This window comes from Danio rerio, chromosome 25 (genome assembly GCF_052040795.2).
Source record: "Danio rerio strain M-AB ecotype USA chromosome 25, GRCz13ab, whole genome shotgun sequence".
Classification (NCBI taxonomy): domain Eukaryota; kingdom Metazoa; phylum Chordata; class Actinopteri; order Cypriniformes; family Danionidae; genus Danio; species Danio rerio.
In genome coordinates, this window is record NC_141045.1 from 35,315,001 (window position 1) to 35,332,500 (window position 17,500).

At 37.1% G+C, this 17,500-nt stretch overlaps 1 protein-coding gene across 21 annotated transcripts in view; it reads right to left on the bottom strand.

Annotated features, from left to right (window-relative positions):
* Nucleotides 1-17,500, bottom strand: part of tmem266 (transmembrane protein 266) — a 96,446-nt gene that overhangs the window by 20,851 nt on the left and 58,095 nt on the right. For all 21 annotated transcript variants that reach the window (XR_015525858.1, XR_015525860.1, XR_015525859.1 and 18 more), the window contains 4 exon segments: nucleotides 16,108-16,262; nucleotides 11,282-11,355; nucleotides 3,543-3,599; nucleotides 2,105-2,243 (listed from right to left, as the gene is read on the bottom strand). Coding sequence is in view for 18 of the 21 variants with exons in the window: in XM_087311186.1 (XP_087167312.1) it covers nucleotides 2,105-2,243; nucleotides 3,543-3,599; nucleotides 11,282-11,355; nucleotides 16,108-16,262 (425 nt within the window). In the remaining 3 variants the exon portion in view is untranslated.

Consider the following 17,500-nt stretch of genomic DNA (forward strand, 5'->3'; position numbering starts at 1 on the left):
AAAAGAAAATCAAGCACGGAGAGTCAAAAAAAACCCAACGAGGAGCTACTTTCTTCCGCCATTCATTCACATCCACTGGCTTGCATGTTTGGGACTAGTGTAGCTGCGCATCGATGGATTTGCTCTTCAGTGTTTGGACTCTCAGCAGTGTACATTAACCCACACTATACTGAACTAAACTGAGCTTCAACTCTGAAAACTGGACTGACGATTTACATTTACTAGAGCTTCTATGTGAAGCTGCTTTGAAACAATCTACATTGTAAGAGCACTATAGAAATAAAAAGGAATTGAATTTACATCTGCAGCTGACGTCAGAACAGGAGAATCCGTTGCTACTTCATCAACGTCACTTTAGAGCTAGTATCTGAATGATTCTCTAGCTTAATGTCTAAAGTGATGACAAAACAGCTGATTGTGCTGACATTTTAGCATTATAAGGCTGAACGGCATGAAATGCCATCAGTCTACAGAGAGATCTCCCAGTATTTCTCTGTTGCAATCGGGATATCACAATAATTAACCCTGAAAAAGCCAAAGCAAAGCAAACACTACCAGATTACTGTGGTATAAATACAGCACTACAACATACAAAAGAGAGAGATGAACTTAATGTCACTTACCTGTTTTATAATGATTTGATCAGCTGTGCTTTAAAATTTATGCTGAGTTTTTCTCTTCAAAGAACTTATGCCATCTCTGTCACCATTCTATTGCAGAACGTCAACCATCTTTGCTCTGCTCACTATGACAAGCTAATCGCCGAAATCTCAGAACATAAATTTCAAATAGGCACTATCCTTATATATATAAACTGCATAGTGGCAATCTAAAAAAACCCTCAAAACCCTTTGTTCGAGAAATATATATATATATATATATATATATATATATATATATATATATATATATATATATATATATATATATATATATATATATATATATATATATATATATATGGTCGCACCTTACAATAAGGTTCATTAGTTAATGTTAAGTAATGCATTTACTAACATAACCAAACAATGAACAACACATTTACTACAGTATTTGTTCATGTTAACGTTAGTTAATGAAAATACAGTAGTTCATTGTTAGGTCATATTAACTCATGGTGCATTAACTAATGTTAACAACCATGGACTTGAATGTTAATAATGCATCAGTAAATGTTCAATTCTGATTAATAAATGCTTCATGTTAGTTCATGTTAGTAAATGCATTAACTAATGAACCTTATTGTAAAGTGTTACCATATATATATATATGGTGTGTGTGTGTGTGTGTGTGTGTGTGTGTGTGTGTGTGTGTGTGTGTATTATTAGTGGGCTGTTATCTGCGTTAACATGCTGCGTTAATGAGTGACTTATTGCGCGATAAAATATCACTGTTAATCTATTCTCAAAGTTGGGTTGGGAGCTGGGTCTATTCTACGCAAGCTATGATGACTTTCACTTTGATATTTTTGTACGGATGTATATCTGACCGATGAGCCGTCTGACAAAAAACAGTGCCCTTCTGAATCAAATCAGCAGGATGCCGGACTTTAACTGAATGCCTTCGGCAGCATTCAAATGAGCCATTTTAATCATCTAGATTAAAAAAATTTAACTATATATCTATCTAAACACACACACACACACACACACACACACACACACACACACACACATTTACTAAATTTACTAAAACATTGAAATCATAATTTTGCTAAAACAACATGCTTTTATTTTTTATTGCTCTTTATTTTGTTGTTTAGTTTATTGTTTGGTCTTTTTATTTTGATATTTACTCTTGTTTATTTTTACTACTTTGTTTATAGTTTAGTACTGTTGTTTTTTTATTTTGTAAAATAATTTTGTGCTTTGTTTAAACAATTGTTGGCATTTCTTTTAATGCTTTTACTGAACTAATAACCCCGTTTGGTATTGCTAGCTCAGAGTCTTTATGGCACATATTTACTCACAATAACTACCTAATAAAAAAAACTTAAATATTAATATTAAAAAATAAAAAGGTTATCATAGTTCTACTTTGATATAGCTAATAATAATTATAAAAATATACTACTATTAATGGTGAATATAATTAAAGCTGTTACCGTCGATGATCCTCTTGACCCTCCAGATGCGCAGGGTGATAATCAGGCTGATGGCATCCCAGGGGCTGCTGGGACCGTTGGCCACCGTGGAGGCCACCATTGGGGCCAGAGAGAGGACGATCACCGCTCCGTCAAACACCTCAAAACAACAAACAACAACAGCATTATTAGACATGACAGCGACCCTCAGCCTGAAACATGCAGAAGTGACATTTATGTAATCAACTTTTAAAAACTGAGCTTAGTCGGTGCCAATAGTCTAGTGGTTTAGTGTGCTGACATACAGCACCAGGGTGCTCACAGCTACCCGAGTTCAATTCCCCGCTCGAGGTCCTTTTCCGACCCTTCCCCTCTCTCTGCTTCCAACATGCAATGTCCTATCCAAATTAAAGGTGAAGAACCTCTAAAAATTATAATTAACCAAGCTTATTTATATATAAATAAACAACTAAACATACAGTAAATGTTTTGTATTATTTTCTGTCTGATCTAATGTCATCATCGGTGGGAGGCAATATCATGATCAACCAATCCCAGAGCAGTGAACCGTAATTAAGAGAATAATATGATCAGCCAATGGCAGAGCAGTGAACAGTAAAACCAGCCAATGACAGAGCGATGAATTTTAAAATCAGCCGATCACAGAGCAGTGAACAGTAAGATTAGAAAATGACAGAGAAATGAAAATCAGCCAATCACAGTGCAGTGAACCGTAATTAAGTGAATAATATAATCAGCCAATGGCAGAGCAGTAAACTAAGATTAGCCAATGGCAGAGCAATGAATATAAAATCAGCCAATCTTAGAGCAGTGAACAGTAAGATCAGCCAATGGCAGAGCAATTAATGTAAAATCAGCCAATCACTAAGCAGTAAACAGTAAGATCAGCCAAATGGCAGAGCAGTAAACTAAGATAGCCAATGGCAGAGTAATGTACGGTAAAATCAGCCAATCACAGAGCAGTGAACAGTAAGATTAGCCAATGGCAGAGCAGTAAACTAAGATAGCCAATGGCAGAGTAATGTACGGTAAAATCAGCCAATCACAGAGCAGTGAACAGTAAGATTAGCCAATGGCAGAGCAGTAAACTAAGATAGCCAATGGCAGAGTAATGTACGGTAAAATCAGCCAATCACAGAGCAGTGAACAGTAAGATCATCCAATGGCAGAGCAATTAATGTAAAATCAGCCAATCACTAAGCAGTAAACAGTAAGATCAGACAATGGCAGAGTAGTAAACTAAGATAGCCAATGGCAGAGCAATGTACGGTAAAATCAGCCAATCACAGAGCAGTGAACAGTAAGATTAGCCAATGGCAGCTTGTCTGTCAGCTGATGATGTGGTGTGACATTGAGAGAGAGACACAGACTCATCCTTCATTAAGTTTCAAGGGCTCATCTATTCACTGTTTCTTTAATGGGACCCCGGGGAGCTTACCTCAACTTTGTTCTCGATATAATCCCATATCCCGAGCACCACAATCCGAAACACGGTCTGTGAAAGAAGCAGAATGAAAGACACAGAAATGAGGCAGATTAACCAGAGATTAAAGCAGCTCCTTTACGGTCTTTAACTGTTAGAATGTCTGAAGCTTCAGCGCAAAATATCTCACAGATCATGCAAACACAACGCATTTTTACAAATTAAAAACTTGTGCACTGCCTTATTGTGTGCCTCTTTTTTATTTAGAAAAGAGCAGTGAACTGTTACGCTTTGGTCACACTTTATTTTGATGGTCCGTTTGTTAAATTTAAGTTACATTACATCTACATGCCAACCAATTCTCATTAGAGTATAAGTAGACTGTTAGGTTAGGGTTAGTGCAAGTTGACATGTACATGCAAAGCTTCTTATAGTCAGTTAAATGTCTGTTGAAGGAGCTGTATCAACAGATATTAAGCAGACAGTGTACTACGGCCAAATCCCAATTCTACCCTTTAGCCCTTCCTCTATCATCAAGACACTTATTTGATTCTGAATGAATCAGCCGTTTTGAACAAATCATTTAAATCAATGATTCACCTACACATAGTTATTGTCATACTTGATTATCTCTGACCTAAACCAGCAAACAAACCCAGCAAAATAGTTTCATTATTGAAAAGAGTGCTTAAAATAAGATTGCTTTTGTCAATAATGTAGATCAAGCTCAACTTTACACACTAGAGCTGAAAGTCAATGAAACTTTTGGACAAATCATTTGAATCAATGATTCACCAACACAGTTTGTGTCATATTTAATTATCTGTGATCTAAAACAGCACAAAAACACATCAGAGTAAAGTTTCATTATTGAAAAGTGCTTCAAATAAGATATTTTTTGTTGATAACGCAGATCTCAAGCTCAACTTTACAAACTAAAGCTGAAAGTCAATGTTACAATGTCATATTAATCGAGACATTTGCATTGATTCTAAATGAATCAGCCATTTTGAACAAATCAATTGAATCAATGATTCAACCACACAGTTTTAGTGTCATATTTAATTATACCTAATCTAAAAAAAGCATAAAAACAGATCTCAAGCTCAACTTTACACACTAAAGCTGGAAGTCAATGATCTAATGACGCATTCATCAAGACACTTGCTTTGACTCTACATTCTAAATGAATCAGCACTTTTGAACAAAACATTTGTATCAATGATTCACCAATACAGTTTTAGTGTCATATTTAATTAAACCTAATCTAAAAAAGCATAAAAACACATCAAAATATAGTTTCATTATTGAAAAGAGTGCTTCAAATAAGATATTTTTTGTTGATATTACATATCTCAAGCTTAACTGTATGCACTAAAGCTTAGTCAATGTTACAGGAACACATTCATCAAGACACTTGCTTTGTTTCTAAATGAATCAGCCGTTTTGAATAAATCATTTGAATCAATGATTCACCAACACAGTTTTAGTGTCATTTTTTCAACTCTGACATAAACTAGCACAAAAACTCAAAGTATAATATCATTATGTAAAAGGCTGCTTAAAGTAAGGTTTTTATGTCGATATCACAGATCTCAAGCTCAACTTTACTCACTAAAGCTGAAAGTCAATGATCTAATGACACATTCATCAAGACACTTGCACTGGTTCTAAATGAGTCAGCCTTTTTAAACTAATCATTTGAATCAATGATTCACCAACACAGTTTTAGTGTCATATTTGTTCAACTCTGACATAAACTAGCACAATAACTCAACAAAGTATGGTATCATTATGTAAAATGCTGCTTAAAGTAAAGTTATGTCGATATTGCAGATCTCCAGCTCAACTTTACACACTAAAACTGAAAGTCAATGATAGTGACGCATTTAAGACACTCGCATTGTTTCTGAATGAATCAGCCATTTTGAACAAATCTTTTGAATCAATGATTCACCAACACAGTTTTAGTGTCATATTTTTTCAACTCTGACAAAAACTAGCTCATAAACTCAAAGTATAATATCATTATGTAAAAGGCTGCTTAAAGTAAAGTTTTTATGTCGATATCGCAGATCTCAAGCTCAACTTTACTCACTAAAGCTGAAAGTCAATGATCTAATGACGCATTCATCAAGACGCTTGCACTGGTTCTAAATGAATCAGCCATTTTAAACAAATCATTTGAATCAATGATTCACCAACACAGTTTTAGTGTCATATTTGTTAAACTCTGACAAACTAGCACAAAAACTCTTATAATAATATAGTAATATAACAATATATAGTTTTATTATGTAAAAGAGTACTTTAAATAAGACAATTTTTGTTGATTTTGCAGATCTCCAGCTCAACTTTACACACTAAAACTGAAAGTCAATGATAGTAACGCATTTAAGACACTTGCATTGTTTCTGAATGAATCAGCCGTTTTGAACAAATCATTTGAATCAATGATTCAGTTTTAGTTTCATGTTTTTTCAACTCTGACATAAACTAGCACAAAAACTTAAAGTATAGTATCATTATGTAAAAGGCTGCTTAAAGTAAGGTTTTTATGTCGATATCGCAAATCTCAAGCTCAACTTTACTCACTAAAGCTGAAAGTCAATGATCTAATGACGCATTCATCAAGACGCTTGCACTGGTTCTAAATGAATCAGCCATTTTGAACAAATCATTTGAATCAATGATTCACCAACACAGTTTTAGTGTCATATTTGTTCAACTCTGACAAACTTGCACAAAAACTCTTAATAATAATAATAATAATAATAATAATCATAATATAATAATATAACATAATATAGTTTTATTATGTAAAAGAGCACTTTAAATAAGACATTTTTTGTTGATTTCGCAGATCTCCAGCTCAACTTTACACACTAAAACGGAAAGTCAATGATAGTGACGCATTTAAGACACTTGGATTGTTTCTGAATGAATCAGCCGTTTTGAAAAAATCATTTGAATGATTCACCAACATATTTATCTGTCCATGACCTAAACTAGCACAAAAACATCATCAAAATACAGTTTCATTATGTAAAAGAGTGCTTTAAATATTTTTGTTGATATCTCAAGATCTCAAGCTCAACATCCAACATTATGCACTAAAGGAAGTTGGAAGTGTGAAAAGCATAATTGTGTTAAAAAACAAACAAACTGATGTTTCAGCACAATTGCATTCTGGGAAATCATCCATTAAAGAACAACCAGTTTTGTGAAAGGCAAGAGAGAAGGCTTGGAAAAGAAAAAAATAAGCACCCCATGAACAGCAAAGGTAAATAATGAGCTTGCAGGGGGAAAAGTGTACACAAGGTAATTCCAAATCTAAGTGATATCCAGATATGTGGCCACAACAGAATTCACCTCCATCTTCATGGCCAAATAACCTCTGCAAAACCCCATTTCCAACCAGAATCATTTCCCCCCCCTTTCATCTAGTCTCAGAACGCAGCTCATAATTTATCAGTGACCTGCAATATGTATTCATAAACTCGGGAGCGGGAGAGATCTCATGGAAACACTGTGTTTTAGTGACTGCTGACTCAGGCGGCACACCGTAGTCTTTTTATCGCTTCTACTTTGCTCATTTTCTTCTCTCTCTCTCTCTCTCTCTCTCTCTCTCTCTCTCTCTCTCTCTCGAGCTGAAACACGTGACCGGTGCTGAAAGTTTCAGGCGTTCATGTCTCTTGGCCTTTATCGATGAGTAAAACACAGCTGAAGGAAATAAATGCAAGTCTGCTTACAAGAGCCAGAGACAAATGAAACTGAATTTCATGGAATGGGAATCAATAGAAGTCAGGGGACCGATGGACAGACGAACACACACAAGTTTCTATGCTAAAACAAAGGTAATTTTAGCATAAAATCCCAAAAGTAAAGTGTGTGTTTCCATCTAGTTTTTAGAGTGGCTGACTGTGGTATTGGTAACCTAGCAACCTATAATAAATAAAACAAACAAAGGTGGAGTGACGTTGGTTTAATGGTCGCTACGTCTGAGGTTATTCTGCAAATGGGTTTCCATACTAAAGTAAAGAGAATCTTTTCTAAGTTCATGAAAAATCCCAAAAGCAAACTAGGTGTGTTTCCATCATGTTTTAAGAGTGGTTGACTGTGGTATTGGCAACCTAGAAACCAATAGTAAACAAGAGAAATATTGGTTTAATGGTCGCTACTGAACAGTTTATTCTGCAAATGGGTTTCCATCATAAAATAAAGGAAATATTTTATAAATTTGCAAAAAAAAAAAATTCAAAAGCGAATTAGGTGCGTTTTAATCAAGTTTTTAGAGTGGCCAACAGTGGTATTGGTAACCTAGCAACTAATAGTAAATAGAATAGAGGAGGAGTGACATTGGTTTAATGGTCGCTACTTCAGTTTATTCTGCAAATGGTTTTCAATCATAAAATAAAGGGAATCTTTTCTAAAATCACAAAAAAATTCCAAAAGTAAATTTGGTGCATTTCCATTAAGTTTTTAGAGTGGCTGATTGTGGTATTGGTAATCTTTCCTTGGAGAAAAGTGTAACTGTCAATATGGTGAATGAAGCCCCGCCTTCTAATACAAGAGCCAATCAGTGATCGCTATATGGCTAACAAAGCACGCCTTCTAGTTCAAGAGCCAATCATCGATCGCTATCGTATGACAATTCTCCGGGTAAGGGATTTTGTGTGCAGATTTTGTGTGATACGAACGTTTAGGAATGAAACTATATAGACAGCTGTGGTTTGATTTTATTGGTTATTCGTAATATGAAATGTGATCGTGAGCTTGGCACGTAAATTTGGAGAATTTGCTGTTTCCTCATTCAGACTGAATGCCCACCCAACTGAAAAAAACAGCTTGAATCAGCCTAGGCTGGTTGGCTGGTTTTAGCTGGTCAACCAGGCTGGTTTTAGAGGGGTTTTGGCCATTTCCAGGCTGGTTTCCAGCCATTTCCGACCTGGTCTTAGCTGGTCAGGCTGGGAGATGACCAGTTAAAACCAGCTTGACCAGCCTAGCCAGGCTGGAAGCCCAGCCAAACCCAGCTATGTCCAGCTTAAACCAGGCTGGGCAAGCTGGTTTTAGCTGGTCATTTTCCAGCCTGACCAGCTAAGACCAGGCTGGAAATGGCTGGAAACCAGCCTGGAAATGGCCAAAACCCTTCTAAAACCATTCTGGTCAACCAGCTAAAACCAGCCAACCAGCCTAGGCTGGTTTAAGCAGTTTTTTTCAGTAGGGTGAGCATTCAGTTTTCAGCAGGGCTAGCATACTGCCCGAGAGGCATTTCAAAGACGGCCGCCGAGTGAAATGACTTGCCTTAAAGGTACTTTGGTATAACTCGCACATCTTTCTCGAGTTCAGTCATCATGCCAACACAGCAACCTCTCACAACACAACCTCTCCAATGCAGCCCCTCGCGATATTTGCAAACAAGACATATGAATCATATTTATTATCCTTTGACAGTAACGGAGGAACGCCGCCAAATATAGTGAAGAGTAATGATTTACTCTAATAATTTACTTGAGTAAAAGTACACATATTTAAGTGAACTCAAAATGTACACGCTACCCAACAATTTTACTCAAGTAAACGTAATTCATTACCACTCACCTCTGGCGATACTTCTCACTGCAGCTTGATTTCGCTTTTAAAAATGGCGGCGGCGTGAAATCAGTCTATTCCATATTCATTTTTTTATTGTTTGCTAAAATGTTGAATTACGGATAAATGCTTCAGCAGAGTTATGCACCATTGTAAAGTATGTGATGTTAGCTGCAGAGCTGTCTGTTATTATTGAGTTTTCCACGCAGCACACAACACAATTGGTTGCTTCACCTGTCAGTCATACGGCCTCAAGGGTGGTCATGTGACCAGTGCTAAAAGTTTCAGGCGGTCCTGTCTTTTGGTCTTTTATTGACGTGTTAAGCTGAAGGAAATAAATGCACGTCTGCTTTAAAAGAGCCAGAGACAAATGCACCGGATCTGAAGAAATGGGAATCAATAGAAGTCAGCTTGGGAGCACACACACACACACACATACGCGCGCACACTTTTAAAGTACAGTAACAGCACTACTATGTGGAACTGTTTTTTTCTCTCTCCTCCTTGGGTTCAATGAAGACGCCCCACAGCATAAACACTGACGAGACTCTGCATCAAATGCTTCCAAACTACCCTTCATTTGAAACGGAGTCTGTCGATAATCGTAAAAGCCCCTATTTCTAGAAAGCCTGGTGGCGGTGCGTAAATCACGACTGTCTCCGAGTCAGCATCTCCGCTCTTTTAGTGGCCTCCGACCTTTAAATGCTCACATTCACACAAACTTTATTGCCGAGACTGCGCTTTTCGAGCTCTCAGATGCATCTCTAAAAATGCATTTATGTCCATGAGGGGTTGAGAAGTCTAAAAAATATATCTTTTAATATATCTGAAATGGGGCGGCATGGAGGCACTGTCACCTCGCAGCTGGTTTGAGTCCAGGCTGGGTCAGTTGGCATTTCTATGTGGAGTTTGCATGTTCTCCCTGTGTGGGTTTCTCCCATAGTCCATGTACATGCGGTACAGGTGAATTGAACAAACTAAATTGGCTGTAGTGTATGTGTGTGAATGAGTGTGTATGGGACTCTCAGACCATAAGAAACTAAATTCTCTGGTCTGATGAGACTCAAATTGAACTCTTTGGAGTAAACAGCAGGCGTTACGTTTGGAGAAAACCAGGCAGCGCTCATCACTAGGCTAACACCATCCCTACAGTGAAGCATGGTGGTGGCCGCATCATGCTGTGGGTATGTTTTTCAGCAGCAGGAACTGGAAGACTAGTCAGGATAGAGGGAAAGATGAATGCAGCAATGTACAGAAACATCCTGAATGAAAACCTGCTTCACAGTGCTCTTGACTTCAGACTGGGGTGACGGTTCATCTTCCAGCAGGACAATGACCAAAAGCACACCGCCAAAATATCAATGGAGTGCCTTCACAACAACTCTGTAAATGTCCTTGAGTGGCCCAGCCAGAGCCCAGACCTAAATCCTATTGAACATCTCTGGAGAGATCTGAAAACGGCTGTGCATCGTCGCTTCCCATCCAACCTGATAGAGCTTGAAAGGTACTGCAAAGAGGAATGAGCAAAAACTCCTAAAGACAGGTGTGCCAAGCTTGTGGCATCATATTCAAAAAGACTTGAGGCTGTAATTGCTGCCAAAGGTGCATCAACAAAGTCTTGAGCAAAGGCTGTGAATACTGATGTACATGTGATTTTGAATTGAATCCATTTTGGAATAAGGCTGTAACATGAGCAAATGTGGAAAAAGTGAAGTGCTATGGATACTTTCCGGATGCACTGTATTTTTATTGGTGTGTAAGCCAATTTAAAGGCTAAGTGTATATACCTAGGCCGATTTAGAGTGCTGAGATATTACGATGTTACAGAGGACTTATTTTATTTATTTGTTCCAACTTCTAAGTGGCCTAAACGTTTGTTATAAATAATGTTAAAACACATACAAATGACTCATTCTTGAAAAAAGGCAAAAGAGCTGTGTGCATGTGCACATTTGAATAATGTCGGGCTGTAAACGGGTTCAGGCTTTAAAAAGCTGTCAATCAAAATGTACTTGTTGGGCTTTGGCAGAATTCTGATGGGCTCTGGCCCTATTGGGCCTAAATTATATGCATAATATGAGACGTTATTAGGATCTTCTCTCAAAGGTAAATGATTACTAGAGTGGCTTTATCAGAAGATGTGTAGTGCATCAAACACTCACCTCAGTGAAGAACACAGACAGGATGACCAGGCTGATCCAGTGGATGATACAGGCAAACTGGAATGCATTATTAACTGTGGACACAAGGCAACACGCTTTTAGATATTCTGGTTATAACAGTCAAATGATTCTTAAACATGTTTTTTTTATTATTATTAAATAACGAATAGTTTTATTTGCACAAAGAATGCATTACATGATATAATTAAAAGGTGATATTGACTTATATTAGAATAATGCTGATTAGTAATAATTGCGGTTTAAATAAAAATGATAATTTTATTACATGCAGACTAAAAAAAAAAACGGGTAAAAGTTATAGTTTATATAAACTAGAACTTCACGTGAAGTGCTCGTGCATCCAGGATAATCATGAACAACTCAGTGCGCATGCGCTAGTTGCACTATCGCGGTCTGATTATGTTTCAATCAAGGTTAATATGCATCAAATACATAATATCTGTGCCAAACATTTCAACTGATGAACATATTAACAGTAATACAATCGTATAGCCGAATTAAATGTATGCATTGGCATGTTACAGCCCTAATGAGCATGATTGTGTGAAACTCCATATAGATACATATTGCAATGATTTCGGGTACGTACTTGGTGATGCACGCACACATATATGCACAATCCTTAAATACTCTGCTGATTTGCACTCTATAATACCTGTTTTATAACTTTAAACTATCAACAACCACCACTGAGATATATTCTAGCGATCGTTCTTCCCGCTCCGTGGTCGATTTTGGCATAGTCCATTTCACATGAGATGGCGGGGGTGAGTGGAAGAAACCAAGTCGCAGGGGGAAATATTTTGCACAGAAATAATTAATGATTTCTTATGTGGCCCGGTACCAATTGTTCCATGGACCGGTACCGGTCCGCGGCCTGGTAGTTGGGGACCACTGATTTAAGTGACTGAATGTGGCATGGTTGATGGTTTGAGTATTTCAGAAACTGCTGATCTACTGGGATTTTCACGCACAACCATCTCTAGGGTTTACAGAGAATGGTCCGAAAAAGATTAAAAATCCTGTAAGCGGCAGTTCTGTGGGTGAAAATGCCTTGTTGATGCCAGAGGTCAGAGGAGAATGGCCAGACTGGTTCCAGCTGATCGAAAGGCAACAGTTACTCAAATAAGCACTCGTTACAACTGAGGTCTGCAGAAGAGCATTTCTGAACACACAACACATCCAACCTTGAGGCAGATAGTCTACAGCAGCAGAAGACCACACCGGGTGCCACTCCTGTCAGCTAAGGACAGGAAATTGAGGCTACAATTCACACAGGCTCACCAAAACTGGACAATAGAAGATTGAAAAATGTTGCCTGGTCTGATGAGTCGATTTCCACTGCGACATTTACATGGTAGAGTCCCTTTATGGCCACAGTGTACCCATTTCTCATGGCTACTTCCAGCAGGATAACACACCATGTCATAAAGTTCGAATCATCTCAGACTGGTTTTTTGAACATGACAGAGTTTACTGTACTGAAATGGCCTCCACAGTCACCAGAACTCAATCCAATAGAGCACATTAGGGATGTGTTGAAACGGGAGATTCGTATCATGGATGTGCAGCCAACAAATCTGCAGCAACTGTGTGACGCTATCATGTCAATATGGAGCAAAATCACTGAGGAATATTTCCAGCATCTTGTTGAATCTATGCCACGACGGACTAAGGCAGATCTGAAGGCAAAAGAGGGTCCAACCCGGTACTAGTAAAGTGTACCTAATAAAGTGGCCGGTTAGTGTACTTCAATTTGTAAAAACTATTAAGTTAATCAGTTTGTCAAAGCACCATCTTTTTTACCTTGCAAAAAATGCAGGGTTCCAAACAATTCTTTCATGTTGTCCCAACACAAATCGATTAGATACATAAAGTAGACCGAACTAAAAATGAAGTTTCTCCCCCCAAAAAATCATCAGAACTGTGTTGTTTAAGCTCATTTTAAATGAGTCAAAATAAACTGCAAAAATAATGTTTTTTTTCTTATTTATTTGACTAAAATATCCAAAAGTCATATAACAAAAATCAAATAAAAAGCAGAATAAATCTAAACATCCCTCCATGTGAGGATCTGATTACATTAGATGTCTACATGGGGCATATATCAGTGATGTCTACATCGCATTAGACATCAGTGATATGATCCTGCACTGATCCGTGTCCTGCATTTGTCTATTTATCCGCTCTATTACTGCCTTCACTTCTCACCCGCTCTTGGCCCATATGTCTTAGTTTGCTCTGTTCACTGATCTGTCCATCGGCCCATTCATCTCCCTCAGTCGCTCCATCCATTAATCCTGCACTCCTCCCTCCGCTCTCATCCGTCTCTCCTTCCTCCCTCCCTCCCTCCCTCTGTCTGTCCATCAGGACTTTGTAAAGACGGCGGTATGGGCTGACGTATGCTGGTGTCAGATCTCTCTTTAGCGCACACTCAGAGTATGAATAAGGGTCAGCGCTCAGATTTATAATGTGCTCCTATGGGGAATGAAAATGACTAGCATTTGCCATTCTTGAGTGATTAGCTGAAGTTTGTCTTGTTTCTAGTCCAAATATCCACAAATACTTAAATCAAGAAGCATTTTAGGTATAAATATTGTTTTGTTTTTTAGAAATAATGAGTGAGTTTTTCCTTATAAGGACACTTCAAATCATCTCCCCGAGAGCTTAACAGTTGTGCTTTACCATTTTAGGACCCATTCAAAAGTCTCTGCAGCACTTTTAGGTTAGCTTAGCATAGATCATTGAATCGGATTTGACCATTAGCATGTTGTTTATAAATTACTAGTTTTGGTATTTTTCCTGTTTAAAGCTTGACTCTTCTGTAGTTACATCGTGAATTAAGACTATGAAATTTTGAGATTTCTAGGTTGATATGGCTAAGAACTATATAATGTATATTATAATGTAATACTATAATGTAATTATGGCGTAATATTGAAGGAACTTTGCTGCCATACCATGGCTGTACCCAGCACCGTGATGTTACATTAGAATATACATTAGACAATACATAAGTTTAAACAAAGATTATTGAAACTCAACATTTTTGAGCGAGATGCTAATGGTTTGATTTGAATCAATTATCTATGCTAAGCTAAGCTAAAAGTGCTCAATAGCTGGAGATCGCCTGCTCATTGAAACAGAAAGCTTATTGAAGACTACTGAAACAAAGACTATTGAAATTGGTCATTTTTGATAATGGTCTAATCCTAATCAATTATATATGCTAAGCTAAGTTTAAAGTGCTCCATACCTGGAAATCAACTGCTTATTGGAACAGAGAGATTATTAAAACTGGGCATTTTTGAGCAAGATGCTAAGGGTCAAATCTGAATCAATTATCTATGCTAAGCTAAGCTAAAAGTGCTCCATAGCTGGAGATTGCCTGCTTATTGAAACAGAAAGCTTATTGAAGACTACTGAAACAAAGACTATTGAAACTGGTCATTTTTGAGCGAGATGTTAATGTTCTAATCCGAATTAATTATCTATGCTAAGCTAAGCTTAAAGTGCATCATACCTGGGGATTGTCTGCTTATAAAAACAGAAAGATTATTGAAACTGGTAATTTTTAAACGAGATGCTAATGGTCTAATCCCAATCAATGATCTATGCTAAGCTAAGCTAAAAGTGCTCCATACCTGGAAATCAACTGCTTATTGGAACAGAGAGATTATTAAAACTGGTCATTTTTGAGCAAGATGCTAAGGGTCTAATCTGAATCAATTATCTATACTAAGCTAAGCTAAAAGTGCTCCATAGCTTGAGATCGGCTGCTCATTGAAACAGAAAGCTTATTGAAGATTTCTGAAACAAAGATTATTGAAACTGGTCATTTTTGAGGGATGTTAATTGTCTAATCTGATTTAATGATCGTTAAGCTAAGCTAAAAGTGCACCATACTTGAAGATTGTTTGCTTATTGAAAAAGAAAGATTATTCAAGAATATTGAAACAAAAATATTACTGAAATTATGATTATTTTTGAGTGAGACGCTAATGGTCTAATCTGATTCAATGATCTATGCTAAGCTAAGCTAAAAGTGCTCCTGGCAGACCCGAAGATCAGCTAAATGGATTTAAAAATTGTAAAACTTAATTGTTTAACTCTAGGAAAGCTGTAAAATAAGCCTATATGCAAAAAAGTGGAGTGTTCCTTTAAGAACCTCCTTTAAGAAAAAACTCATCTGATCTCTGACTGATCATCTTGGCCTAGAAAATGTTTCTTCACTTAGAGTTTTTATCTGGATTCTAGTCCAAATATTTTAATTTTTTTTTTTCCAAACAGTTTTCATTTTCTGAACAATAAAGTATTACTAATTATGGTTGAAATCAAGATACTTTCTGATTCCAGTGACTCTGATTCCATGAACGACTCTTGGGAATTAGTCATCATTATTATTTTTTTATCAAAACAACCAGTTCCCAAACAAATTTAAAAGTGTGATCAGATTTCTTTTCTAATTCCAGTTCTAAAATTGTAGTGTGACCAGTGTAAACCAGTTTCTGAATAAATGCAACTGAACAGGTCAGTTCATCTAAAAATGAAAGGTACTTCTCATTTACAAATGTTTTTGTGAAGAAATGGTCTAATGCTAGTGACACTAGACATGTGCTGTTTGTTTAGACTATTTGTTTAAATTGAGCTGAAACACATTTCTTTTGGAAAACTTTTTTTTAATCAATCTACTTCAGTTTGTAAAAACTAGTAAGTTAACATAATTTGCTTCATGTTGACCCAACACAAATGGATCTTGTGGAACACAGCATTGTTTTACAGTGTGAACGCTGTGTAATACTCACACTGCAGGAGCTTGGTATCGATGAGCAGTTCCAGAGTCAGTAGGAGCACCACAAGGATGACGCAGGCCACCAGGAAACAGTTGAACCCGGCGCTCAGCAAACACACCTGCCACAGCGCAGCTCTTCTCCCGCAGCACGGCTTCAGCCAGTTCGACCTGCACACCAAACACATAACAACACTCAACTGAAAGACTGTGTGTACAAGCTTACTTCTAATTGTACGAAAATAGGTTTTACAATTTTACTTTCATTCCAGTTCATCTGAGTGTTACGACTAACATTTATTTATTTATTTTTGTTGCACGTTGCATGTGCTTTATCTTGGCTCCATCTACTTGTGCAGTTTTTACTTACCCCATAGGCTCTAATGTTAATTCCAGGCTCTGATTGGCTGCAGTTCTTGAGAGCTATAACAACAGAACTTCCAACTGAGTTCGAGGTGCTCATTATTAGTGCGACTTCTGCTGGGAGTGGAGAGCTTCTGGATTTCCCTACTTCTCCGGCTGACGAACAAACTTTATTACGGTCCAAATGTCCACGTATGTTTGCAACTTTTTGAGAGTTTGAGCTTGTAGGGGTGGCCTGCCTATTTACTATGGTTACTTTTGACTTTGGTTTACGTTCAGGGAGGAAAGAAAGCTTCCTGTATTTTTCTTTAAAGATTTAAAGGTTGTTTAGATTATTTACTTTGTAGACTCTCTTGTTATTTGCTACTTTTTCAACAATAAATCTATTCATTTACTCTCAACTGAGTGTCCACGTTTGATTGTCAGGCGAAGGGGATCTTTTTTTTCAACTGCATTTCGTTGCATTGTACTTGTACATGTGTAATGACAATAAAGTTGAATCTAATCTAATCTTTTGTATAAGTTTAATTCAACAAATCCACCAACCACAATCTTATTTCGTTTACCCGAGAAATCTGCATCCACACGGTACAAGGTGAGCTACTGAGCAAACTGACCACAGCACAAAAGTTGTCTATATGGAGATAGATCAGTGATACAAATGCATTCACTCCAAATAAATACCACAAAACAACTTAATGTCTTTGATTTGGTGTCGTGTATAAAAATAATCATTAATTATTAAACAATATATCAATGTAAATATCATTAATGTGAAAAAAGTTGTCATACCGCCCCCTACTGGTCGATTAAGCTAAGTACGTTTTTGCACTTTCACAAGAATGCACGCTCAATCTCAAGTCCAATGAGTCTGTATTATCTTCATGGTGTATTTTGGCTGAACTAACTTTCATTTAAAACAAAAGGCCTGTTTTGTTGAACGTTTCAGATACATAGCCTGCTTGTACACATCCACGAGAAGGTGGAGCTTGACGTACCTAGCAAACCACTGACATAAACCCAACCAAAAGCAAACATATTAAAAT